Genomic DNA, 18,417 nt, shown 5'->3' on the forward strand with positions numbered 1-18,417 from the left:
CTTAGATCAGGTACTTCGAAATGAAACCGTTGTGACAGTATCAACAGTCTTTACGACTCATTAGCAACTTAGTTCCGTTGTGATCGGCATTGGAATTTTAGATGGAAAACGATTCGAGATATTCTGGTGAAGCACGATATTTAGTCATTTCGAGCTTTTACATTGAACTAGCCTTAAACAGGTATCTCAAGGTAATGCAAGATTAAGTAATAACATTTTAGTTGTCGGGTCAATAGATAGTAGTCTAACTAGGGCAAGGGAGATGTTGCATTTCCATGGCAAACACAAACAGCACCGCTCAAGCGGCTTGGCATGCAACAAGTTTGCACGCTCGCTTATCGCTTTTGTCTTCCGGAGTCCGCTAGCGTCACACGCTATTTTAACGCATGTCACCCAAACTACAGACCCGTACCATGGCGCATAGAACGCACCATGGTTCTTGGCGAAGGCTTATACTGAATACGGAGTAGGTATGCGATGCATGTGAACCCGACATTGTCGAGCCAACTAGGGCCTAGCCTGTCCTGTAATATCTCTCGCCACTGCATAGCCCGGTACTTCTTCTCTGGGACAGGCGACAAACACGGCATGGTACTTGCTTGCCACCTCGTTCTCTGTTGCAAGGCACCCTCCAGCGTCCCATCTTCATGTAGTCAATCACATGGTTATTTACTTAGCGACATTTCTCAGGTACAGTGCTGACTCTCGCCCCGCCGATACGGACTGGTATGGGAAAAGCATATTCAGGTCGAGAACACATTCATAAAATGTATCCTAGGCAACAAATAACTTGATAACGTGAAAAAAAAACCCCCCAAGAATAAAATAGGGGGGCTGAGGGCATTTGTATTTGATGTCCTAACTGACTCTATGAGAAGCCAATTGTTTTTGAGTTGGATGAAGGACGCCGATCTCGGCCTGCTATTCACATTTACGTTTCACAAGTACTATAGAGTCTCCTCAACCTTTCTCAGCTCAGCTATAGGGAGATCAACTCTGGCTTTTTGTCCCACCGATGACGTAAACGAAAATAGATCGACATCGGTATATTGAAACTTTCTTGCCGAGACCTTTTGCTCAAACAACGCATTCAACTCTGCGTATGTCCGGTCTTTTGGTTCGGGAAGGCAGAAGAACGTCCAAATAGCGCAAAAAAGACAACTTCCAGCCCAGAAAAAGCCGGCCTTAGCGCCCCAGTCCCATGCTGATGGATTCAACATGCGAGGAGTAATAAAGTTGGTGGCGATGCCGACCACGTTGTACACATTTCTTGCTAACACCACAGTTTTGGCCCGTAGTCGAGTTGACGATAACTCCGCTACGAGAGAGTAGCACACCGGCCCAACACTACTATCGTACACGAATGTGTACAACAGTAGAAGTGTCCCAATAGCCCATTGTGCAGCGTCGTTGCTTTTGCCAGTGAGTGCAGTGCAGCCGATGGCAAGCAGGAGCACGAACATGATAAGTTGTCCCCAAAGATAGAGCGAGCGACGGCCAAACCACCGCATCAGGGACCAGGAAGCGATTGTACCGAGGGTGCCCATTACATATTGTACCAGAGTCATAGTAAAAGAGACGTCCACGGCCATACCGGCTTGTTGATAAAAGTACGTCGAGTATCCCATGAACGTCGAGCCACACAGCGTCTGGATTGCCCAGACGATGCAGACCAGCCCAGTGCGGCGAAATGATACAGAACCCTTGAATAGTTCCGAGTAAGTCGTGCTTTTGGAGACAGCCTTCTCGAGCTCATTGGTATGGACCATCATGGAAATGGTCTCATCGGCATTGAAATTGGCATCGTGAAGCTTGCTCGTGAGTCCAACAAGTACACTCTTCGCGTCTTCCACTCGACCTCGGCGAACAAGCCACCAAGGCGACTCAGGGGCAAATGATACACCGATGATGAGGGGGACCGTCCACATCCACTGTAGCCCGAACGGGATTCTGTAACCCCATTCGTCCGTGCGGGAGACCATTGCTCGCAGTACACCTGAAGCAAGAAATTGACCCAACACCCAACACAGGTTAACATATGTGGTGAGATAAGCACGTAGGGCTATAGGACAGACCTCACATGCGTACGTAGTCGTCAGTGTTTGAAATACCCCCCAAGGTATCCCCAAAAGAATTTCGCCAATAAACAGCTGGACGAGTGTTTCGGAAAAAAAGACGACGAAGATGAAGGCTGTAACAAGAACCAGGGCACCTAGCATTGTGTACCGGTAGCCTATACGCTCTGCGATGATACCATTCAGAAAGAGCCCAAGGATCTCGCCCACCAGGGCGCCGTTGGACAAACCTGACTGCCATGCTGCAGTAAGCTGGTATGCTCCGTCTGGCTGGATCTCGCCAAATTTCCTCTGAAACGGCGGGTATGCATAAAGGCTGCCCAGAATCACCCCATCAAAACCTTCCATGATAATGGCGGTTGATAGCAGGACAGACCAGCCGACAGCCTTACGGTAAAGTTTCAAGGCAGTCAGCAAATCCATCTCATGTTCGGCGCTCGTCGCGGCTGCTGCTTCGCGCACAAGAGCTTCCATGTCGGTATCCTGGATGGCAACTTGGCCGAGGCCATCACGGTTCAGATGAACCATGTGGTCGTTGCTCTGTCGGTTTTGGTGTACTTGGGGTGCCATTATGGTGGATGAAGCGCCATCATACGACAGAAACTTAAAAGGTGTGGGGAAGAACGATGGCGGAAACGTGCAAGTATTGAACCCTGACAGAATCAGGTGTAGAGAGCTGTTGTATGCATGTCAAGGGACCGATTCATAATATTGTACCAGGCTGTGGTTTTTTCTACCCCGGATAACTTGCAAACGGCTCCGGGCGACCCATGCGGGGTTCCCACATCAAGCTTTGCCAGGGTGTTTCCCCTATTATTGATGAAGCGAGGTTTCTGATGGTCTGATATCTGCATCCAGTGAGACTTAGGATCATATGGCGTGGCCACGTTTGCGGGAAACGGGATACGGGAAACTTCTCGATAAGGCTAGACACTGAACAATGTAACCGCAGAGATAATTGAGGGGAAAGTACATTAGGTTAGTGAGTGGATCAACTGGGCTCGCTCAGATGACTGAGGTCGAGCCCACTCCACAATGCTCCACCATAGTAAACAAGCGCTGTTTCAAAGCATGACGGCGTTAACATGCAGGACAGAGATCTTGTACGATACTCAGTCAGACGACACCCTACGTACCTTCGATTCCGGGCAAACAAAAAGACTGATATCACAGTTGTTTTGTTGTATCACGATGAGCGCCTCGATATATACCCCACGACAGCGAGCCACAAAGGCATGTGACACATGCCGGTCCCGAAGGACAAAATGTGACGGGCAAAGACCAAGATGCCTTTTTTGTAACCAGCATGACATAGTTTGCACTTATCGGACAGCGGATCCCGCTCCTTCCAGGTACGATACCCCATAACCGTCTCATGGTATACTCACAAGTTCTCCACAGACAAGATAAAGAACTCGCTGCGATTCGAGAACGCCTGGATGATATCCATAGCTTGCTTTCTCTGCGAACCACTCACGTCCCAGCTCAATCTTCCAGTAACCCTGCAGAACTCCCGAAACAGCTGAGTGAATACCCCGCGGACGAGTCTATCATCAGTCGAAACTGGAGGAGAGAGTTCCCGTTCATGACGATCCAGACTCCATCGATGATGTGCCTCTTAGGGCTTGATTCGAAGTTAGCAGCGCGACTAGCAATTCTAGAAAGAACAGAGGTATCCACTTTGGCCCAATCCGCTGCTGTGCCGGACTTTACGTTTGATTACCATGATGCAGTTAGGTAAGATGGAGTCCCAACCATATTCCGTATCAAGCCTTACCCAATATTTATGCAGTGCCTTCAAAACCTTTTGCGATAAAATCTACCACTGGTACCCTATATTACCTCTGGACTTCTCTGATACATACCACAACGAAATCATCGTTGGCAATGATGCATCTCTCGACACATGTCTTGCACTTCTGGTCGCAGCAATCGGCTCAGTCGCAACCTGTGCAGATATCGGAGAAGCATATCTTAGCCGGCCGGATTCAATTTACATTGAACGGGCTCTCTCTATGCTCCCGAGTGTACACTTTGAATTCAGCTTGAGGAGCGTTCAATGCTTAGCCCTTCTAAGTATCTACTACAACGTCATGGTAAAGCCATGTCAAGCCCACGATTATATCCTGATGGCCTCATGTAAGGCGCAAGCATTGCTCAAATGGTTAGATTCCGGCACCGTCCAAGATTCCTTCGTTCGGTATTAATAATGGACAGTCACTTGTATGATGAGGATAAACCCACAATGGAACTCCTTCGGCGGTGTTTTTGGTCAATCCTCCTTATTGAAAGGTCGTAACTCTCAACTCCACAAACATAATTCCAACTCGATTGACCGTTATACAGCGAACTTGCTTATCACATAGACATGCCGGAGAGTAACGTCTGGAAATTCGATGATCGAATCCTTCTTCCGGAAACGTTCGACTCTTGGCGGCCATTCCATACGAGCCGGCAGCACATGGTTGAGGACCAGCTCCCGCTCGACACCACCGGCATGCCTAGTGAAGCGGGGAAAGCTTACTTTCTCGCAGAAATCTCAATGTGGCGCATGGTACGGCGTTGCACTACATCAGTTACGATTTCACGCGAGCGAGAGGTTTACGCTCCAATCATCGCGGCAGAGCTTGCTCATCAGCTGGAGATTTGGTACAGCCACCTTCCCGTGAGCTTTCGGTTTGAGAGACACGGCAAAGTGATGGGAAGACTGTCAAAGGACACGCATTGCACACCTCTGACTGCCGCGACGCATTTTCTGCAGATGCAGTACTTTCTTTGCCTCACTAGCATTTACTGGCCAGCAGTATATGGTGTGATATACATGGACACACTTACTGATGCCCCGGTGGCGGATTGTGCACGTTTCTTTGAGTCCTACTGCAATTTCGTCACGAGTGCCGTAGCAGCTCTTTCGTGTTGCCCGCAGAGTACGTGGAGCATATATGCCAGGTCAGTTACCTGCCAAGATACCTCTGATGACCGCAGCATATTCAGCGCTGCGGTGAACCAACTTTGAGCTGATATTCTCCATAGCCTTTTTATAACGACGATGGCAGCTTTGCGAGGGGCACGGGCGCCATTACTCTATCGCTCTGTTTCGCCATCCCTTATTCAGCACTTCATAAACGCTGCCGAGGCGTTCGAATGTGGGGCTGCTGTGGCAATAAGCCCCTCGCTGAAGTCCATTGGCTTATTACTAAGGGATCATGTTAATGCGCAAGGCTCCCCCGATATGTGTTAAGTGTTGGCACTGGAAAGTTAGACTGATTCGATCGACTGACAGTTTATACAAACATGAAAAGAAGTACTTAGACTGGGAACTCATGGAGACTCAAGCATTGGATATGCCATACGTCATTGGTCGTTGATATTTAAATAAATTGGCTAGCCAGAGTTATAATAAATGCAACGTCGAAAGAATGAGATGCATTTATATTCGATACTGTCTCAAAGTTCAAGTAAGCTCTTAAGCAGTCCCAGGCGAAAATATATCCATGACTAAGACGGTAATATCCTAAACGAGCTCCTTAAGATTATTACTTGCACAGGATAAACAAGACTGAAGATTATAATTCTAGACTGGCTCTTGGATTGATGGAGTCACTCGTCAGGTCGACTTGTCAACTAGACTAAGTAGTCGGGTTTGCATAACCATTAGTGGTGGGTCAAGAAGATTTGCCTGCAAGTACATACGCACGCCTATGCCACACTAGCGGAGATCGGAAGATATTAGCGACAAGCGAAGTGATTACAGTAGACCCACTACCACGATGGTAAGGGTCTTCTTATGGCGAGAAATTCTTATTACAAGTTGGTGACTCACTATTACGGTGGCCTTCCGAACAGTTCTTAATCGAGACTATGATTCAAGCTTTGGCATGTGGCGAACGTCACTCATGGAGTCACACACCGCTGAATGCGGCATGCATAAGTCTTGGAGCTTTTTAGCGGGGTTGGCCCTATACGCGTTGTCTAACAAACAGTCCTACAAATAGAATGACAGTTTGAAATCTTGTGGCGAATCTTTTCCTAGATAAGGAGTAACTTCAACTCCCAAAGTGAGGCTCTAAAAAAAGACGTCAGAATTCTAATCCCCAAGAGCCGGTGCAACTCCAATTCCCAGATTTATGTACGTTACTGGAAAATTTGGGGGCATCCGCTCGCTTCCAAAAGCGAATTGCAAGCTGACAAACGGAAGTGAGAACTGCATCAAGATGGCTTGCAGAAGTAAGCCGCATCTGGTAACGTTTGGCTAATCCTACTTACTAAATGAATGTTAACTGTTTCGATTGTGATCCCGAGGCTGCTATATACAGTGTCTGTTGGCTCTTACAGCATATTCGTGTGTCATTCGTGCAGTTCCAATACTCTGTAAGCTTCAAATTCCGTCTTCTACACTCTATATACCGGCTATATAAACGCTCACCTGTGTAATAGCCAAGGTAATGCATATATTGCATCGTTCCTGCAGAGATACCTACCAATTTTCGTTTATTGCCGTAGCGATCATCAACTCTATGAAAAGAGTGATACGCTATTATATTAATGACTCACCAAGCAGACAAAACATATATGATCGTTGTGTCGTATTCAAGGACAATTTCGACAATGCATGTATATACCTTCCATTACTATATTAAGACAACATAATAATGCAAGATTCCCACGCTCTTTTCAAGATCACTATCAAATAATGTAACAAATGTTTGCGCGAAATCAGCTTCATAGATCAGCTGGCCATCTTTGTTTGGCAGCCAAGAAAAGTTTGGTAGCAAAGACAGATTGAGTGGCGTTTCACCTGTGCTAGAACATACAATCTCAGGGGTTACAAATCATATTAATCATGGAATCGACCAGTAATTTGGTAGTTTGCAATAACGCGATATAATACTCCGCTTATTCTATATGGGGAGAAAGTCTGGCCTGATAGAGTAGCCTAAATTGATCACAAAGGATATGGACGCACCAAATCTAATTGGTCTTGACCGAACCTATAAACATGGCAGGTTCTCCATACATCTATTCTTCCCTCAATTTTCAAGGAACAGATTTGAAAAGTCCCTACTAGTGCGCAACACATGATGATGTTGATAAGCCGGAGTAAATTATAGAGTCGACTAGAGGAACCCTTGTGGGAAGTTTGTGTATATATAAAGGCATGAGGGATTTTGATTAGTGGTCTCGCTTTATGCGCTTCTCTCCAAGCTGACGCATTTAACCTATCGACATGGAGAAAGATTGCACAGAGGTTTTTGACTTAGAGCACATATAACCCTTTTTACCAGGATATAAAAATTGTCATCATGAGTGGACTGACTCTACAGAGCCTCAAATCAAGTTCAGAAGGTAAATAAACATCTGTGAATGCCCAGAAAGATAGATGCGTATAGGATAATAATATAGAATTCGTATTGTGCTGCATATATATTATGAAACTCCCAAGTAGTGTCAAATTAGGCATCATACTAATCATAGATTCTATTTGATACTTAGGTGACCGCTTTACAACTGAGTGATTATATATATTACCCAACTTACTTCAAGAGTGTAGTCGCTAGACAAGAAGCGAAAAGCAGAAACTCTGACACTTTGGTCCACAATATAGAGAACTAAAAGCGAAACTATTTCAACTTCATACCCTTGATCACCAGATTTCATCTTCATATCTCACGGGTATATGAACAAATACAAAATAGAACCAATTTTCAAGCAGCGTATTTTGATCAACAGTTAAGGACAAGAAATTCATCCACTCTGTGTGCGGAACTAATAGTCTCCTGGCTGATACTTTCAAACACTTAGTTAAGTCCGAGCGACTTTGCCTCAGTCTCATGCCAGCTGTGTTTCGCACGCTCGTCTGCAATGCCTTGGACTGCATTGTATCCGGGCATATTTCGCTTGTCAGCTCCCTTCTGTTTCAAAACACTCTCCAACGGCGAGGCATGGTCCACCCAGCCAAGGTTGGGCATGCAGACATCGTATCCAAGGCGGCGCTGGACGTCCAAGGGGTACGACCTAACTAAGTCATGGTCTAGGTAAAGAGCAAAGTTTTCTTCCTGTCGCATATCTCAGAATCGTTATTTGAGGATCAGAGACATATAAATATCTCCTAATGGATGTATAAATACCTGACGAAGGTTTGCTTTCTGCATAAACAGAGCATACACAAGTCTCATCTCATCTGACGTGCTGTTTTCCCCAGCTCCGTGGTAACAGCTGGATAGCATGAAGAATGCATCTCCCGCATCGAGTTCTGCATCAACGGCTTGTGATGGGTCCGGCTGGGAGTCCGCTGCGCTCAGGTGGCTACCAGGTATGACCTTGGTGGCGCCGTTAGCAACCGTGGTACGGCTACCAGCCACAAAGAAACTAATCGATACATCGCGGCCGAACTGGTATTCCTCGGGCTCGATGGCAGGGAAATCGTTGTACCAAATGCCATCATCGCGGTGCAGGTCTTGCATGTGCATTCCAGGTCCGACCTCAAAAATTGATGACATAGCTACAATAGGGACTTCCACCGTCTCGACCTTCTTGGAAGCGCCTAGCCAGGAAGTATGTAATATGCTGAGGAATCTGTCCATGACACCTAAATAGAGCTTGTCCGTCAGTATTTTCTCCGTCAGCTTCGGAGAATGCTGAGGAAGGCGTGCCAGGCGCTTAGTGGGATCGTCGGGACTGCTGTATTGGGCGGAATCGAGAGCAGGTCGCACGTCAACCTCAGCAGCAGCAACCTCTTCTGGGTTCAAAAACCCTTTGACTCGAACGCAACCTGAATATTTGATAGCCTCGATGATTTCTTCAAGATTATTGATGTCACAATCGAATGACTTGATAGAGAACCTGGGCTCTCCAGTGAGCTTAAGAACGCCGGTCGTGGCCGGAGGCGCGTGGACGGTAAATGTCATCGACATCTTTCAACGTGTACAGTGGAGCAGCGCTTTGAAGTGTAGGAGATATGACACAAGGTTGTAATACGAAGGATGGAGCACAGACTTCCGATACTTCTTAGTTGAAAGTGATTTCCGAATTAATATGGGTTGATGAACCCTTTTATCATCGGTTTGTCTCCTCGTTGCGAGATGTTATCATCCCGTCGCACACCTGAGGTTGCTTGCCTGCTTGGTCGTCAGATTGCGTGTTACACATTCGAATTAACAAAGGCGTTATCCAACCGACACGCACTATCGCCGATCTGCATAGCTTGAATAAAGCTTCGTAACCTATGCCGTGCTATGCTAGATTTCCTTATCTGCTCAATTGTCCGAAGTGATCGGACAAATAGCGCCAAGCATTCGTCTTGGCAGAGAACCGCCGACGCCGAACTAAGTAGTCCTATCACGGTAGGGTTAACGTAATCGCCTCGTTCCAATATTTCCGAAAAGATTAGACTGCAAGTTGACCACGTGTTTAAGACTAGGGTGTTTTTCATTATAACTTCATTCAAAATATCTTTCAATCTCAAGCTACTAGATCCAGGTTGATTGAGAGGTATGACATTATACTTTGTCAGATCTTTATGTTGACCATGTTGAGCCCGCAACTTCTTAATGACAATAACGTCTACGGGCTATCATCAACCAGTCTGGTTATATTTCTGCTACTTCTGGTACTCATACTTTGTTACAATCGTTTCCGAGGTCACCTCCACTCTATCCCTGGTCCTTTCATTAACTCGATTTCCTCACTACCCAGGCTTTGGTCTGTCTGGAAAGGAACCTCGCACCTGGAAGACGTTGAATTACACAAGAAGTATGGCAAGATTGTTCGCGTCTCGCCCACAATCGTCTCCGTTTGCGATCTAACTTTCTTCGAGTCCATATATGGGATCTCCAGCCATTTCTACAAAGCGGGCTTTTATGAAGCCTGCCGCTTTTACGATGAAGAAGGCTTGATACCAGACCCATTGGTGTTGGCCGACAAGGACATGCATACGCGAATGAAGCGCAATGCTGCCAACGCCTATTCTTTGCAGGCTCTCATTCAAATTGAGCCGCTGGTGGATCAGGTCTTGAAGAGTCTACTAGATCGTTTCGATGAAATATATGTTTCGCAGCGAAAAACCTGTGACCTAGGTCAATATATGCTCTATTTTGCGATGGTAAGTCCTTCGCCCACCCACACCCTCCGAGTCCTTTAGTCTGCTCCTGAAGGAGACTACTACTGTACTACACCGACCGATTATACTGATAAAGCCAGGATGCCATTTTCACCATCACATTCGGTAAAAACCTGGACTTTGTTCGGAAAGGTGATACTAAAAAGCTTTGCCACCAAGTCCGTTCAGGACTACCATACATCGCATGCGTAAGAAGCATCAAATGAACTTATGCTATCATCCTGAATTCTTTTTATTTTCTCTCTTCACATATAAGATCAACAGACTGACACTCTTTTTGGTGCATGGTAGGTTGGTCAAATTCCATGGGCGCACAAGTTTCTTTTAGGAAATCCGCTCGTTGCCAAGTTCTTGGATGGGCCTTCCGACTCATTGGCTGGAGAAATCATGGCTATGGCAGTTGACCAGCGTGCAGCTGCAGAGAAGAAGATCAACGAAGACGACGACCCTTCGGCTCCTTGTACTTTTTTGATGCGACTATTGAGAAATCAAAGCAAAAGTCCGGCCTCTCTTACGGATCGTGAGATCAACTCCCACACGTTTGGCAATATTCTAGCGGGTAAGTCGCCCTCATCACTGATATAAACCAATATCGAGGATCTGCGTGATGATTTACTGTTTTGGTAGGCGGTGACACCACCTCAACGGCGGTTAAGGCAATTCTGTACTACCTCATTCGTAACCCAGAGTCGATGAACCGACTAGTTGCCAAACTTCGTGAAGCAGGTTTGGACAGCAAAGGATCCATAGTGTCTTACAGCGACGCATCGAAGATACCGTACCTTTCTGCCGTCATTCGTGAGGCTATGAGATTGCATCCTTCGGTGGGCATGATACTGCCCCGTGGGGTACCACCTGGCGGTGCTATATTACTAGACGAGCAGGGAAAAAGGTATCACATGGGTGGCGGCACCGAGATAGGTTTCAACCCATGGGTGATGCAAAGGGATCCGGATATATTCTCGGATCCTGATTCGTTCAAACCAGAGAGATGGATCGACACCGATGCAAGCCGCCTGAAAAGTATGAATCGCGCCTGGATTGCTTTTGGCGCCGGGAGGCACTCATGCTCAGGGCAACACATCTCCATGTTGGAGATGACTAAACTGATACCGAGCCTCGTATTGAAATATGAGATGGAATGGGAAGATGGTGCGCCTGACATTGCTGTGGAGAATTATTTCTTCACGATGCAAAGTGGATTGAGAGTACGACTGAGCAGGAGGCAATAAATCCACGTTTGCATTTCTACGAGGGGTGAATTGATGAAAAACACTCCATGGTGTCCCAATTGAAAAAGTCGCATACTCTCTGAGATTAATTACGAGTGAAATTGCTACACAAGTGCCTGATCCACTTCCATATCGTGCATAACATCTTGCCAACGTATCCGTCGACAGAGACCTATCCCGAGTTTTAGATCATCTCGGCGACGCCACACTTCATTGAGCACTTTCAATGCCAAGACGCCATGGTTCACAGACAAAAGTGTAAGACTTTCCAGTCGCCGGGTGATGAACTCTCTCTCATCCAAAGTATCTATCTCGGCGCCGATAACAACTAATGCCCAACCTAGAAATGTTCCTGGACCATTGGTGTCTGGAATAATTGGAAGAATCCGCAGGCTTTCCGATATCGCTTCTTGAACAAGTACGCCTTGCCCATCACCTGATAGCGGATCATGTACGATCCGATGTACGAATACGTGCAACGCGTACCTAAAAAGCTCAGCTGAACAGCGCACAGCCTCGTACAAATCGAAAGCTTCAGATTCAAAAGGTATTGACAATCCGTCGTGAGGAGTTGCCACGCTGCTCGGTGCATTCAGTAAGCTTAGTTGCAGCTGACTTTCGGGGAGGATTTGAGTAGTCCGGATCTTTGATTGTAGCACTTTAGCAGAAATAAAGACTGCTTCTATTTGATTTTGATCTGATAGCGCTCTGGCCGCTGTGAGGTCATCTTCCAACCGACAAGCTTCCATCTGCAAACGGGTTAGATTTGAGGTTCGGCCCAATCCTGATTTCGCGGCTTACAATTAGTCGAGGGAGAGCCGCAGACCCTCCCAGGATCACCTCTACAGAGTTCTGGCTTACGCATGGTGGAAGGAGCCGTTCTAGTATTTGATAGCTCTTCTGCCGCCATTCGCCTCGGGAATGCAGTACCACTTGTGTAGCGACCATCGTGATGAATGTAGTGAGAAATGGATCAATGTCCTCGAGGTCACTACGGTTTTGACACCAAGCGGCAATACCAGTAAAGTGCTGTTTCCAAAGATCTGTACCCTCGCACAACTGTTCGCAGTCAGGCAATGGAGCTCAGCATACTGAAGGGCCGACGCACCTCGTACGCCAGGAGCACCAGGAGAACCATGAGCGTGATCTCGTTGTTTAAAAGGGCGGGTTCCTGAAATCGGCCTTGCAAATGCTGAAGGGATTTGTGGATGTAAAAACGTGATTGCGACGTGCTTTTCCGTTGTAGGCGCTTGAGATGCGACTCGGATATTGCCAAAAGCGCATTCTGGAGTGCCGGTTCATTGAGGCTCACGCCTACAAGCTTTCTCCAGCCGTTTCCATCATAGTCGATGGCTATAGAGATTCTTGAGAGATTTTCTGTTGACGGGACCTGTCAGCTCTTCTCTTAAGACAAGAAAAGAAGCAAAGGAAAAGAAAATGTTGTGATTAACATGCTGGGTGCCGTCATGTACCGACTTACTAAGATAATGCTCCAGCAGCCTATTATCGTTCCGAGGTAGGCCAAGCGACGACACTGCCGAGTATAGAGCTAAGGCAAAGGTTTAATACGCTATTACTGACAATTACTTCAAAGGCGGAGGGCTTCTTACCGAGCCGCGCCTCAATCGGCTGCCTCGAGCGATTGTTAGACTGAGGCCACCTCAATCTGGCGTGGTACCCTTCGCACACTTGTCCACTCATGATGCATGCTGAACAGGCTGCGGTGTATCGGGTCAGTCGCCAGCTTAGAGGGGAGATAATCTCGCGCTGGGGTTACGCACCTGGCAACTGCTTGTCACATACCTCGCGATAAGGGTCAGGTTCTTCACTGGCCCTCATAATACAGGTCCAGCATGCACCAGTTGTGTTGGAGATCTCTAGATTTGGAATGTGTCTGAACATGATGGATACGGGCAAACAGGTCGTCTCGAGGCCTGACTGATGCCCGCTGCAATTCAGAAACTCGACTGAGTCAAGATGATGGGTGATGGATGGAAGGATGCGTCTCGTTAATGTGTTTCATAATTCTGATTGAAATGGCACTAGGCATGATCAGTACCTTATCTGCCATCTCAGCCGAGACACGAGACAAGACGAGACTTCCTACAAATTCAACGAACCAACCATGGCCCGTAAAGAAATCCATAATACAGACTACCCAAGTTTCTTAGATAAGGTCTACAGTCCGTGTCAAAATTTATGTAACCCTGTCATGTATCGCCAAGCCGCTAACCAATTCTGGTACCAATCTACGTGGTTCTAAACGCTGATACCACCCACCACCTTTACCTAAACAACACTCTTTTCTGAAGCTACTGTATCCAAGGTCGAGATGCCGCCGCGGGGTCCTGGGCTTTCAGAGGTTATGAAAGCTCGAATTTCAGAGCTCCGTTCTCTAGGCTGGTCGCCTAATCGAATTCATAAAAAGCACCCTGAAATCAAGTTATCGACGATTAAAGGCTATATTACACGAGAAGCAGCTATAGCTCGGCGAGCTACCGACCATACCCCCTCGAAACGCGGTCCGAAGCGTAAATTGACCGAAGAAGACCGCGACCATATCTACGATATTATACACCATGAAAACCCCCATATTAAGCACCGTGACCTCCTTCGGGAGGTCGACGATAAGGTTAAATTAACGTCGCTTCGTAACCTTTTACGAGAAATGGGTAAACGCAAGTGGCTCCAAAAGCGGCGGCCTATGTTAACTGCTGATCACGCCCGACAGCGTCTTCAATGGGCTCGGCGACATAGAAGATGGACGGCGATTTGGTGGCGTCGGATACGCTGGAGTGACGAGTGTTCAGTTGAACGAGGAACTGGAATTCAGCCTGTGTGGACTTTTACGCGACCGTGCGATCAAGCCCGCCTTGGCGACGTAAAAGAAGTCCGGTGTAGGAAAGGGGTAAAAAAGATGTTATGGGCTTGCTTTTCTTATCACGACCGGACCGGTCTTGTCCCCCTTGACGGCGACGAGGAGTCTAAACGGCAAGGGATTACAGCGCGTGTTATTCGAGCTCTGTACGAAGCATTCCTCCCGGAGTTCGTAACCCGCGATGGTATCTTTATGCACGATAACGCGAGAGTCCATACGGCTAGAATAGTAACAGCGCTCCTCCGGGAAAAGGGGATACGGGTAATGAAATGGCCACCATACTCACCGGACCTAAATCCTATAGAAAACCTATGGGCAGTCATGAAGAAGGAGATATATAAACTTTATCCGTGGCTTGAACACGCCCCAGATACGGCCGAAACACTACAAGCACTTATCGCCGCTGCAAAAGAAGCTTGGCACGCGATACCACAGCAAATACTCCGGAACTTATCAGATTCTATGCCCCAACGCGTAGAAGATATCATCAAAGCAGAAGGATGGTATACAGATAGGTAGTAAATACATATACGCGAATATTCCGGTTATGTCTACCAGAATTGGTTAGCGGCTTGGCGATACATGACAGGGTTACATAAATTTTGACACGGACTGTATGTAAGGTTAGTCTAGTGCGGGGATGCATGCTCTGGCACTATCACGTTCGGGGAAAATATAGCGGGGATCAGCCCTGAAAATTGCATTGGAGGCAAGCTGAACACGCTGCTGAAATACGGATTGAAAGCGACTGTAACCCATTGCGCATCCTGCCTGGCTCCTTTACCTGCATGCTTATTGAGATGTCTTCGAGTTGAGATACGCCATGAGGCCCTCTTGACCATTTTCACGACCGTAGCCGCTCTGCTTGATCCCGCCCATTGGCATCTTGGTGTGCGGAACCCATGGTTGTTGAGACCACCGCTGCCTGCCCCTAACTCTTGGGCAGGTCTTAACCCGCGAGATATCGACGCAGTATAGATACGAGCTCCCAAACCCTTAAACATAGTCATCCGCCATGGTGGTTGCTTCGCTTTCGGTCTCAAACGTTACTACACATAAAGCGGTTCCAATGTTTCTGTCGGCATACGAGTCTCGATAGACCTCTCGGCCACTGGCTACTGCCTCTTCGAATCCGACCTTGAAATTAGCGATAAATTCATCGGCGATAGTGTCTTGGCCCAGTAACATAGTCATAGCCGCACAAACTTTGGTCGTATTGATGACAAAATCCAGTTATCCGAAGGGTATAGAAGCTCATTCACTTAGAAACGGAACAAGTCATTCCACCGTGGACTGATTGGAACTTTTGGGTAAATTCGTAGAATGCCAAAGTTCCACTGCTTCTAATGCGTGCTATCCGCTATCAGGATCTACGTTTGAACGTCCCTGCATCTCGCGGGACTTTGAGAATACCTTTTGACTAGTTAGTCTACGCGATCCTCATGCGTGCGACTTACTAACCTACATGTGTGGGGGCCAACGGGGACAGGTTTGATAAGGCTACAGACTTGTGCAACTGACCTAGCGCTTGATCAATCGTGTTCTTTCCGTCACTCAACGCCATGGAGCGGGGCAGGGGGGCTGGGTTACTCTTCGGAGTAATTGATCTTGTGGGGGCTAGCCATGAAGACCTATCGCTCTCTGAGCGAAACTGGCCAATTACAAAAAACACCGAGAAGACTTTGTATTCTCTGCATCACTGACCTTTTGACTGATCACTTCCCAGTCTGTTTACTCACGTCTTTGATAAGAGGAGATACCGCATTTCAACGCGCAGCTAGTCTGAAAAGATCGCTATAGTCGTGGGTTTGCATGCATATGAGTTCTTATCAAGCAATACCTTTCCCGCCCTCTGGGGTGCAATCTGATTATACCTTGAGACTTTGTGGGGCGGCGTAGGATACGTGCTACCTCACACATGACGGCCGAGAGATACGACCGTGACAGTACATAGATCTGATATCTCTCTGTGCATTTATCCTATGTGTTTTGCGGCTCAAAACTTGTGAAATTGACGAAAGTGAAACCCAACAATTTTTGTTATCACTATGAAAACAATGGCACCGTCTTCGTCGACGGTCGCCGTAGCGAGCGTCATCTTGGGCGCCACGTTATCCATGGTGAATTTTTCCTACGACGCTGGCATGATCAACCAGCTACTTTTAAGTGTGAAGTTCTATGAGTGTATGCGTGTCAAATGCAACTGCGGCTAACTCCGTAAAGCATATCATTGGCTGACATGATGTTTTGCAGATTTTCAGCTCGATAGCACATGGATAGGTCTCAATGTTGCCATTGTCAATGTCGGTAACTTGGTAATCGGTTTGGTCGTGGGACCATTGATGGACCATCTCGGTCGCAAAAAGGCCATCTGGCTAAGCAACTTCCTGGCAATCGTGGGTGCAGCCTTACAGGCATCTGCGCAGAACAGTCGGTTTCCTATAACGCTCTTGACATGGTCTCAGCTAACGTTTTCCAAGTTGGAATGCTCCTCACCGGCCGTGCCATTCTAGGCATTTCGTTGGGCATCTCCGGCGTATGTGGACCAACCTTGGTGGCCGAAACCACGCCAGGCCGTACTCACGCTATGATGGCAAATGCCTCGATGCTTGGTCTACCACTGACAGGCGTGGTCGTATCAGCTGCTGGAATTGGGGTTTATCGGTCAGACTGGGATTGGGGTTGGCGAGGTGTTGTTCTCGGAGAGGCAATTCCGCCCGTCCTCTCCAGCGTGTTCCTACTGATGGCGCCTGAGTCGCCACGCTGGTTACTGTTTAAAAACCGCCCGGACGAAGCGAAGCAAGTTCTCGAGCGTTTACATCCATCGACCGAGCTAGACAGAGACGAAAAGATTCGGGTCGAGTACCAGGAAATTACCCAGACAATTGAGTTCGAGCGCCAAAATGATGAGTCTCTAAGAGCACTGGTAGCGAAGCCATCAGACAGGCGCCGTTTCCTAATTGCTGTCCTCACCAACATCTTCTACCAAACATCCGGAGCAAACACTCTGCCCTACTTCTTTACTCTAGTGCTCACGTCGATTGGAATCACTGATACGTATACCCTCTTATACCTTAACCTTGGACTGACTGCTTGGGGTGTATGTTCCCTCGCCAGCGGCTTATGGATGACGCAGCGCTTCGGGAGTAAAACTATTATGCTTACAAACACGGGTTTGGTGTCGGTGTGTTTGGCTTTACTAGCTATTTTCGATGCTTTGGGATCAGACCAGGGAAGAGGCAATGGTGCGCTGGTGGCGACTTTCATCTTCTGGTGGGCATCGTGCAGCTGCTGGATGATCTTAGAATTCACATACCCTGTAGAGATTCTCCGCTTCTCCCTGAGAGGAAAGGGGACGGCTCTGGCTCAACTGATCGGATATGCGTTTCAGTTGACTCTAAACTACACGCTTACCTTGGCATTGGAGAGGATCGGGTGGAAGTTCTACGCGATTAACGCTGTAAGTATCCCGGCCCAATATGAGTGGGTTATTGAGCTCACAGTTCTATCAGGCTTGGGATGCGTTCATCGTGATATGCATTTGGTTTTTGTTCGTCGAGATCAAAGGTAAGCCAATCCCCATTGTGATCATCAATAAGAAGTCGCTTCTCACCATGCACCAGGCCGGACGCTGGAGGAAATGGACGCTATTTTCGACGGAATCGTCCACTTCAATCTCCCAGAGGATGTCAAGATTATTAATGGCATAGGGAAAGAACCTCCCACGCTCACTGCCGGTAGCAAGCTAAAGAACGAGGTGTGATTATTGCAGATCGAAGCCCCGAGTGTAGAGTCATATAGGAGATTAGACTGGTCACTCGTTTCAATTGTTTTACGGTCCTGCGTACAATACTAAACTAGCTGGCGCTGGGCCTTCCGCAGGTGTGGTGGCAGCTGATATCTCGACAAGCGAGTCATGCTTACTTTGTATTTAATATCTAAAAACAGTTCTGCTGATGATTGAGTCTAAGGACACGAAACTATGTAGTTTAAAAAATAAATCAAGGGAAGACCTCTGAACTCACTATATATTTTCTTCTTTTTTTTATCCCTCCTCCCCCCCACCCCTTTAAAATGAATGTGATCGGATACATTGCGAGGGACTTTCTGACT

General features: G+C 47.3%; 7 protein-coding genes across 7 annotated transcripts; 3 read left to right on the forward strand and 4 right to left on the reverse strand.

Moving 5' to 3' along the window:
• Window positions 1–97: 97 nt before the first annotated feature.
• On the reverse strand, window positions 98–2,549 carry BKA67DRAFT_596148 (raffinose family of oligosaccharides transporter; the record flags this gene model as incomplete). The annotated part of the gene is made up of 2 exons (XM_046105263.1): window positions 98–154; window positions 1,014–2,549. The coding sequence occupies 2 exons, from the start codon at window positions 2,547–2,549 to the stop codon at window positions 98–100; spliced, it is 1,593 nt and encodes a 530-aa protein (XP_045951278.1).
• Window positions 2,550–2,897: 348 nt separating this feature from the next.
• BKA67DRAFT_133296 (uncharacterized protein) lies at window positions 2,898–5,692 on the forward strand. Its single transcript, XM_046095019.1, has 7 exons — window positions 2,898–3,053; window positions 3,172–3,427; window positions 3,477–3,812; window positions 3,868–4,239; window positions 4,293–4,367; window positions 4,422–5,024; window positions 5,109–5,692. The coding sequence occupies exons 2-7, from the start codon at window positions 3,267–3,269 to the stop codon at window positions 5,314–5,316; spliced, it is 1,755 nt and encodes a 584-aa protein (XP_045951279.1). The 5' UTR covers window positions 2,898–3,053; window positions 3,172–3,266; the 3' UTR covers window positions 5,317–5,692.
• A 2,117-nt stretch (window positions 5,693–7,809) lies between these two features.
• BKA67DRAFT_651727 (uncharacterized protein) lies at window positions 7,810–9,361 on the reverse strand. The gene is made up of 2 exons (XM_046106083.1): window positions 8,204–9,361; window positions 7,810–8,131 (listed from the first exon to the last, which is right to left on the reverse strand). The coding sequence occupies exons 1-2, from the start codon at window positions 8,987–8,989 to the stop codon at window positions 7,874–7,876; spliced, it is 1,044 nt and encodes a 347-aa protein (XP_045951280.1). The 5' UTR covers window positions 8,990–9,361; the 3' UTR covers window positions 7,810–7,873.
• Window positions 9,311–11,426, forward strand: BKA67DRAFT_596131 (cytochrome P450; the record flags this gene model as incomplete). Its single annotated transcript, XM_046105260.1, has 5 exons — window positions 9,311–9,429; window positions 9,660–10,176; window positions 10,275–10,382; window positions 10,486–10,753; window positions 10,822–11,426. The coding sequence occupies 5 exons, from the start codon at window positions 9,311–9,313 to the stop codon at window positions 11,424–11,426; spliced, it is 1,617 nt and encodes a 538-aa protein (XP_045951281.1).
• A 68-nt stretch (window positions 11,427–11,494) lies between these two features.
• BKA67DRAFT_587462 (fungal-specific transcription factor domain-containing protein) lies at window positions 11,495–13,550 on the reverse strand. The gene is made up of 6 exons (XM_046104321.1): window positions 13,208–13,550; window positions 13,037–13,144; window positions 12,907–12,975; window positions 12,535–12,803; window positions 12,228–12,485; window positions 11,495–12,175 (listed from the first exon to the last, which is right to left on the reverse strand). Exons 1-6 carry the CDS (start codon window positions 13,326–13,328, stop codon window positions 11,531–11,533), a joined length of 1,470 nt encoding a protein of 489 aa, XP_045951282.1. The 5' UTR covers window positions 13,329–13,550; the 3' UTR covers window positions 11,495–11,530.
• Window positions 13,551–14,989: 1,439 nt separating this feature from the next.
• On the reverse strand, window positions 14,990–15,841 carry BKA67DRAFT_587469 (uncharacterized protein). The gene has a single exon (XM_046104322.1). The coding sequence runs from the start codon at window positions 15,496–15,498 to the stop codon at window positions 15,301–15,303; it is 198 nt and encodes a 65-aa protein (XP_045951283.1). The 5' UTR covers window positions 15,499–15,841; the 3' UTR covers window positions 14,990–15,300.
• Window positions 15,842–16,361: 520 nt separating this feature from the next.
• BKA67DRAFT_665169 (general substrate transporter) lies at window positions 16,362–18,067 on the forward strand (the record flags this gene model as incomplete). The annotated part of the gene is made up of 5 exons (XM_046108514.1): window positions 16,362–16,488; window positions 16,558–16,734; window positions 16,785–17,764; window positions 17,817–17,871; window positions 17,928–18,067. The coding sequence occupies 5 exons, from the start codon at window positions 16,362–16,364 to the stop codon at window positions 18,065–18,067; spliced, it is 1,479 nt and encodes a 492-aa protein (XP_045951284.1).
• Window positions 18,068–18,417: the final 350 nt, after the last annotated feature.

Source organism: Truncatella angustata (genome assembly GCF_020726525.1).
Source record: "Truncatella angustata strain MPI-SDFR-AT-0073 chromosome Unknown BKA67scaffold_13, whole genome shotgun sequence".
NCBI lineage: Eukaryota > Fungi > Ascomycota > Sordariomycetes > Amphisphaeriales > Sporocadaceae > Truncatella > Truncatella angustata.

Excerpts from the sequence above, each read along its gene's own strand:
- BKA67DRAFT_587469 (XM_046104322.1), bottom strand. The coding sequence starts at position 15,498 with ATGACTATGTTACTGGGCCAAGACACTATCGCCGATGAATTTATCGCT.
- BKA67DRAFT_587462 (XM_046104321.1), bottom strand. The coding sequence starts at position 13,328 with ATGTTCAGACACATTCCAAATCTAGAGATCTCCAACACAACTGGTGCA. Across the intron at positions 12,976-13,036 it reads GCCGATTGAGGCGCGGCTCG|CTCTATACTCGGCAGTGTCG; the intron begins GTAAGAAGCCCT and ends CCTTTGCCTTAG. Across the intron at positions 12,804-12,906 it reads GCTGCTGGAGCATTATCTTA|AAAATCTCTCAAGAATCTCT; the intron begins GTAAGTCGGTAC and ends TCCCGTCAACAG.
- BKA67DRAFT_133296 (XM_046095019.1), top strand. The coding sequence starts at position 3,267 with ATGAGCGCCTCGATATATACCCCACGACAGCGAGCCACAAAGGCATGT. Across the intron at positions 3,428-3,476 it reads GCGGATCCCGCTCCTTCCAG|ACAAGATAAAGAACTCGCTG; the intron begins GTACGATACCCC and ends AGTTCTCCACAG. Across the intron at positions 4,240-4,292 it reads GCGCAAGCATTGCTCAAATG|TCACTTGTATGATGAGGATA; the intron begins GTTAGATTCCGG and ends AATAATGGACAG.
- BKA67DRAFT_651727 (XM_046106083.1), bottom strand. The coding sequence starts at position 8,989 with ATGTCGATGACATTTACCGTCCACGCGCCTCCGGCCACGACCGGCGTT. Across the intron at positions 8,132-8,203 it reads AGAAAGCAAACCTTCGTCAG|GAAGAAAACTTTGCTCTTTA; the intron begins GTATTTATACAT and ends GATATGCGACAG.